This window comes from Apis mellifera, linkage group LG9, assembly GCF_003254395.2.
Source record: "Apis mellifera strain DH4 linkage group LG9, Amel_HAv3.1, whole genome shotgun sequence".
In the NCBI taxonomy this organism is placed as follows: domain Eukaryota; kingdom Metazoa; phylum Arthropoda; class Insecta; order Hymenoptera; family Apidae; genus Apis; species Apis mellifera.
In genome coordinates, this window is record NC_037646.1 from 11672104 (window position 1) to 11679346 (window position 7243).

At 45.3% G+C, this 7243-nt stretch overlaps 1 protein-coding gene across 1 annotated transcript; it reads right to left on the reverse strand.

Annotated features, from left to right (window-relative positions):
* Window positions 1–1434: 1434 nt before the first annotated feature.
* Window positions 1435–3625, reverse strand: LOC113218990. Its single transcript, XM_026442763.1, has 2 exons — window positions 1894–3625; window positions 1435–1769 (listed from the first exon to the last, which is right to left on the reverse strand). Exons 1-2 carry the CDS (start codon window positions 2091–2093, stop codon window positions 1511–1513), a joined length of 459 nt encoding a protein of 152 aa, XP_026298548.1. The 5' UTR covers window positions 2094–3625; the 3' UTR covers window positions 1435–1510.
* Window positions 3626–7243: the final 3618 nt, after the last annotated feature.

A 7243-nucleotide genomic window follows, 5' to 3' on the forward strand; every position in this document is an offset into this window, starting at 1 on the left:
TGTCGGGAGACACAGTGCGAGTGTCTGTTCCGTTCGAAAAATCGAATCGAAAAAAAAAGGTGAAACACCTGCGACACGCGTTCCTTTTTCTTCTTTTTTTTTTCTTTTCTTTTCTTTTTTTTTCTTCTTCGTTGGGACGCATATTAAACAAACTTTATTATCGTGAACGATATCTCGAAAATGGAGGAAATTCTTCGAGCCTTCTCCCACGTATAATGGTGCCTGATTGTGGGACAATAAAATTTCTCGCTCAGTTTGAATGGGAAAGGGAGACGGTTTTCTGCCAATTTGAATATTTTTCTCGGCTCCAAAATTCAAACGCGTCTCTCTCCTAGATTAAAATTGTATAATATATATCCTCCTTTGCCTTTCTTTCTTTCTTTCCTTCAATTCTTACCAATCACTTTTTGGATGACAACTACTCCAATTACGTCATTTTCCACGAAAAATTCCTCCCTTCGTTCGCCAATATCGCTGATTAACCGCGATTATCGCGCGAGTCACGCAAAGTCACGAATCGCACACGGATTACGCCCGTAACGGAACATATGGTGGTCATCCGTGGCCGCTTTTACGCCCGCCCTTTCGACAGCGATCGATCTATTAGCCCGATATATTGTACGATCTCTCGAACAAAAGACTTACGCGTCCACTTATCACCGTGCACCCCCGCGCAATCTGCCCCGACCGTGGACAGTCAGCGTTGCCTTTCGAATACTGATTGCAGACGAAATGAATTTCGCACCGAAAAAGATATTCTTCTCGGCCAAAATGTTACTCTTCTCGAAAAATTCCGGTCTAATCGTTGCTTCGATAACAGGTGCTTCCAAACGTGGCTTCAAACGATTCGTTCCGCGCATTTCCACGGTATATCCGGCTTGGTTTCGCTATCTTCCTTTCCAGAAAAGGGAAAATCTTCGATGCGGCAGGAAGGATCGAAAAGAGAGCAGTGGCCGTGTCCAATCGATGGACGGTCAGCGGGATCCCGAAAACATTTTGCTAGAAAGATTACGAGTTCACGAACCGAATCGTTGCAGTTTCGCCTAACAGGATCTGTATCTTGACGGAAGGTGGATTTCATGGGAACGGATTTCGATCGACCTCCTTTCTCCAATCTTTTTCCTTGGAATTTTTTTTCTAGCCTAGGAGATTTTTCTTTCTCTCCTCGAAAGAAGTAACAGTTAATGCGATGATTATATGTAATAATTCGAGAAGCAGTAATTTTTTTTTCAGAGTAATGGGAAACCATATTTAAGGGAATACAAATTAATGTAATTTCATAAAGTTGTCAAAAAAGGGAAGAAAAAAAGAAGAAGAAGAAGAAAGAAATGTTAAATTGGAACGAAAAGGAAGAATCGACGTACGAAACGATGAATAAAAATAAAAAAAGTAGAAATTTCTATAAATATATATATACTTAGGAAATATATTTGTATATAAAACGTACAATTAAAACCGGGGGGACCGTTTTGGAAAGACGTTTCGAACGAAAGATCGTAAGATCGCCGACTTAAATTTTTTTCACTTTCGACACGGGCTCGTCAACCAAGTTTCTCCTGTTCGGTGTCCACGATTTTGGCAATTTTGGTTGCGGTAGCGTCCGCTTCTGATTACGACTTTTCGCGTTCTTTCTCTCGCCCTGTCGTTTCCGCTCGTTCCTCGCCTTCGTCGCCCTCTTCGCGCTCCTCTTCTTATTCCTCCCTCGATTCGTATTCCTCCTCAAGGAAGTTCGCCTGGAGATATTACCTTTCGCTGTGTCTGGATCGAATCTGCTCGCGCCACGAGGAAAATCATGTATACGCGCACACATATATATTTTTCGTATTGATTCGTTCGATCGGTAAGAGAGAGAGAGAGAAAAAAAAGAATAGAACGTTTGATTGAGATTTGAACCTAAATTTGTTATTCTTCTTGGCTATGATGCCGAAATCGACGCCACGACGAAGCGCCACAGCCACTTGCTTTCGAAGTGATTTCCCGGGCATGATGTCGTGTTTGTTACTGATCTGCTCCACGATCTCCTTCTCGGTGAAACCCTCTTCCGGTTGCTCGGTCCTGAGCAGATCGTACACAAGGATCGATTTCCGTACCATCTCGATCTTCTTTCCTCGGCTGGTTAGAGAATTGGCCGGAAAGGAACGTAGGGGAGGACGCCAGGGTGACACAAGCCTGTCACGTCGTTCACCGGAAGTTGGCCTCGCGTCGATGCGATTATTCCAAAGATCTTTCGTTCCCGGCACGCGGCTATCTTCGCGTTGACTGATTTTCCTTCCTTCTTTCCCTCTCTCTTCTTTCCTTTCTTCTATTTTTGGATACTCACTTTTCTCTTTCTCTTCGAACCATCATCCTCTCTTTCGATCCTTCAGCTTTCTTGAAATCGTTTTGTCTGCGTCCGTTTGAAATGCGTAGATGCGAATTAATCTCGGGAGATTTCTCCATTTTCTCTTTCTCTTCGAACCATCATCTCTTTCGATTTTTCAGCTTTCTTGAACGCGTTGATACGAATTAATTCTGGGAGATTTCTCCATTTTCTCTTTCTCTTCGAATCATTATCCTCTCTTTCGATCCTTCTTTCTTGAAATCACTCAGGTTTCTTCGCCTGCGTTAAACGTGTAGATGCGAATTAATCTTGAGAGATATCTCGATTTTCTCTTTCTCTTCGAATTATCCTCATTATCTTCTCTTTCGATCTTCCAGCTTTCTTAAAATCGTTTCAGTATTCGTCTGCGTCCGTTCGAAACGTGTAGATGCGAATTAATCTCGGGAGATTTCTTTATTTTCTCTTTCTCTTCGAACCATTATCCTCTCTTTCGATCCTTCTTTCTTGAAATCACTCAGATTTCTTCGCCTACGTTTGAAACGCGTAGATGCGAATTAATCCTGGGAGAGGAGGGAGATCTTGGAGAAGAGATCTCCCTCCAAAATTTCTTCGAATTAATCTTGAAATTCTTCGATTTTCTCTTTCTCTTCGAATTATCTTCTCTTTCGATCTTCCAGTTTTCTTAAAATCGTTTCAATATTCGTCTGCGTCCGTTCGAAACGCGTAGATGCGAATTAATCTTGAGAGATTTCTCCATTTTTTTCTTTTTCTTCGAACCATCATCTTTCGATCCTCCTTTCTTGAAATCGTTTCAGTATTCGTCTGCGTCCGTTTGAAATACATAGATACGAATTAATCTTGAGAGATATCTCGATTTTCTCTTTCTCTTCGAATTATCCTCATTATCCTCTCTTTCGATCTTTCTTTCTTAAAATCGTTTCGGTATTCGTCTGCGTCGGTTCGAAACGTAGATGCAAATTAATCTCGGGAGATTTCTCCATTTTCTCTTTTTCTTCGAACCATCATCCTCTCTTTCGATCCTTCAGCTTTCTTGAACGCTGAAACACGTAGATGCGAATTAATCTCTCCATTTTCTCTTCGAAGCATCATCTTTCGATCCTCCTTTCTTGAAATCGTTTCGGTATTCGCCTACATCCGTTCGAAATGCGTAGATGCGAATTAATCCCGGGAGAGGAGGGAGATCTTGGAGAAGAGAATTTCCCCCCAAAATTTCGAAACGAACACACGATCGAATGATCGTGGATACCTGGCGGATACCACGTCCACGACGCGGTTATCCCGCAGAATTCCTTCAGTCGCTCTCCTCGATGTTTGCCGAGAGGGGACGGACGGTTTAGAAGGAGCGGCTTTGAGGACGGGATCCTCCCGAAGGAGGAAGGAGAGCGACTCTGATTTCCGTCGGGAATTTCGCCCTATCCAGGCGCATCCAGGCGAGGCCGCCTTTAATCATTCGATTGCCGCCGCTTGGAGTCGGTTCCTCGGACGGGACCGATATCCGACCGCCCGCCATATTTACCCACCCGCTCGACCGGACCTTCCTCAACCGCCCCACGGTTAATTAATTCCCCGTTTCCTCGCGAAAAAACCACCTCCTCCTCCCTCCCAAAGAAACAGAAGGGTTTCCTCCTCGAACGTTTCTTGGAAACGAGAAGTAGAATCCTTCTTGTTTTTCGTTTCGATTTCTGCAGCGGCCGAAAGGTTGACGAGGAAATTTGGAGGACACAGGAGGAGGCTAAACAATTGTTTACGAGGTAGGCATTCGTGCTTGGCATTCTGGAAACGAAGGTAGATAAGGTTGCTAAATGCAATTACCAGATTCTACCGGATCCCATTTGGAATATAAATCTTCTTCTTTCTTTCTTCCCCTCCAAAATTTCCTCGGATTGTTGAGAAAATTGTGGAGAGAAAGGAGGAGGATAACTCCAAAATCGGAAGAGAAGGAAGAGAATCTTTTCTTCCATCTCGATTCGTGCTCGGAATCGAATGTTTCTTCCCTTTCTCTCTTTCCTTCTCCCTCTCTTCCTTTCTCCTCTCTGGGATGACGGACCCCCGTGGGGCATCGGTTTCCCGGTTTCCACGCCGCTTTTTCCAATTGTGCCGCCCCCTGGCCGGTCCTCCAAGTCGGGCCAAGTGGATTATTGACGGCACGAAACAATGGCGTAGCTTTGTTCCACGTGCTTCGAACGTAATATGTTCGATGCAGGGCCTGTCCGTCCGTCAGTTTTGTGCTCATCGAGTGGTTTAAGCCGTACACGAACCGACCGAGTGCTCTTTCTCCCTTTCTCTCTCTCTCTCTGCCTCTCTCTTCCGCTGTTTCGAGCCGCGAGTCAAGTGGGCGTGCGGTACATCTGGCTGTCCGATCCGGGTGTTTATTAAAAATCATACGAAATCCGCCCCACCGTTTCATCCGAATATTCGAAGATTTGACGGGGTGGAGTGGTTCCTTTTCGAATCGATCGAATTCGTGAAATGTTGCTAAAAGAGAGAAGGAAAGAGAGAGAGGCGGCCAAACACTCGAGGCGATGAGGTGGAGGAGGATGGAAAGAAGAGCGGCGATTACATTTGAAAGCCGGCCCGTAACGAAGGAAAACGATAGTCGAGGAATTAATTCAACTCGACCATCTTTCCCCATCTCGAGGGAGCAACCGGCTGCTCCTCTTTGAAGGAGGGCCAATAAGATCGTGCCGGGGAACCTTCCTCTTCCTCCTGTCCTCGGGGATAAGACGAGCAGCACTCAGCCGAGCAAAACTATCAGATCTCGTCGCCACCACGAGCCTCCATGCCTAATTTCCCCCGATCCTCTCTCTCTCTCTACCCTTCGAAATATTCTTTTCTCCTCAAGTATAAGGAGAAACGATATTCTTCGCTTGTTGTTAAGAAAATTTTTTTTTTCTCTCTTTCGTCGGGATCTTTTTCACGGAGAAACTTTGACGGGGAGCGGGATATTAAATTGGAAAGAAGGAAGGAGAGGAAAGGCAAGGAAGGATCGAAAATATGGGAACGGATGGGGGTGGAAAGCCGAGGCTTGGAGGCGAGTCTCGTGCCGGTGGGAATAGCAAGGTTTTGCTATGGTGAATTTTGCCATGGAGGTCGTGATCCAACGTGCAAACATCCCTGTGGGCAAGAGCTTCGATTTGGTATCCGCCGCCGGTAACTACCGCCGTGCAACCCTCGAGACTCGAAAGTGGTGCTCACCCAGAGATTCCCCAGTTTTATCCCCCTCCTTTCCTATTCGCGCCCATCTCTTTTAACAACTCTGACCGAGTTCGAGTCCTCGAATAAAACGAATCTCGGATACGAATGAAAATTTGTCAATTAAGAATTTCGAAAAAAATTTCTTTTGACAAGTAAAAGAAAAGAGGAGTACTCTTCGATTCGTAGGCTGAGCGAGATGTAAGATACATATATACAAATGGATAACAAGGGAAAACGGGTTTCGCGAGTTGGAAAACGGGTTTGAGCACCATCTCCGCAAGGGTGGAACAACGAGGGTGGAGTTTGACAGTGGCTGGTGGCTCGGAGGGATTCAATATAATCGCGCAATAAAATTCACTTACAACCTATATCCGTCCCTGTTCGAAAGCGGCGCCTCTCCTCCCGCCTATTCGTTTCTCACTCGCCCCGAAAAGCGGCCCTTTATCCGAGCACGAGGGAGCGCCGCCAAGTATTATACCGTTCACCACCGACTCCCTCCACGACTCTTCTCTAACTCCGTTTCTTCGTTTCCTTCCACTTTCTTCCCATCTCGATTCTACACCGTGATTCTGCTTCCTTTTGTTTATCTCTTCTTCGTTTAGAGAAAAAAAAAGGGATATTTCCACGGAGCGGTAAAAGTGGCATCTCTCTCGAACCATTTTCGAATAGTCGCGGTGTTTCAGAGGGTAAAAAAGAGGCCGACAGCTGAGTGTACACAGGAGCCAATTTCTTTCTTTCTTTCTCTCTTCCTTCCCTCTTCGAATTCTCTACCCCTGGACGTGCGCTCGTGCGCGCACCTCCCCTCTCTCTCTCTCGCTCCTTTTAGCATCCCTGACAACGCGCGCTGGGACCTATGCAAACACGGCCTATTCATCGTGCTCGTGTGTATATCGTGTGGAACGAGGCGAAGGACCGAGGAGCGTAACCGACGCGTCGCTATGATTCGATGAATCGACGCTCGATTGATCCTCGCCCCTTTCTCTTATTTCCATTCCATTCGCTTATCCTCGAGTCGATGTACTTTCGAGGCATCGTTTCTCTTTCCAACTGAGAAATGAGTTAAAAATTAGAGGGAAAGAGAGATCGGTTTAATTTCTTCTCGAAATTACACGGATACATGTTATATATCGAATCTCGAGCGATCGATGAGAATTATTTAAATATCCCCCGATAAAGGGGAATCGCGTTATTTCCACCAGATTATGTCATTTAAGTTTGATGCAGTGCAGCGTCCCACTTTATGCGCATAATGCACCGCGTTATTTATTCTCGCGCTTCGGCTACCTCCCCCTCCTACCCTCCCTCCGTTAATTTAATAAATCCCGTCATTTCCACGCGAGAGATAATAATAATAATAATAACAATAATAACAACAATAATAATAATAATAATCGGAGGATTCGTTGGTAGAAAAATCGGAGCGTTAATGAATTCGTCGGGCGATAACGTTAATTAAACCCCCGGCTACGTGCATCCCCGCGTTACGTAATGCCCATTATCAAGTGAAATTTAGCAAACGCCCTGTAGTTGTGTCCCAATTAATGTATTCCGTCCGAATCCACTGCTGAGCGGCCGAATAAATTCATCGTCCGCTTTATAAATAACCATCGGTCGATCCTCCCTCGATCAATCCGCGATAATCTGCCGACAACGTTGCTCCGTCCTCCTCGAAATCTTGTAACGACGAGAATTTCTTTCCTCTCCTTC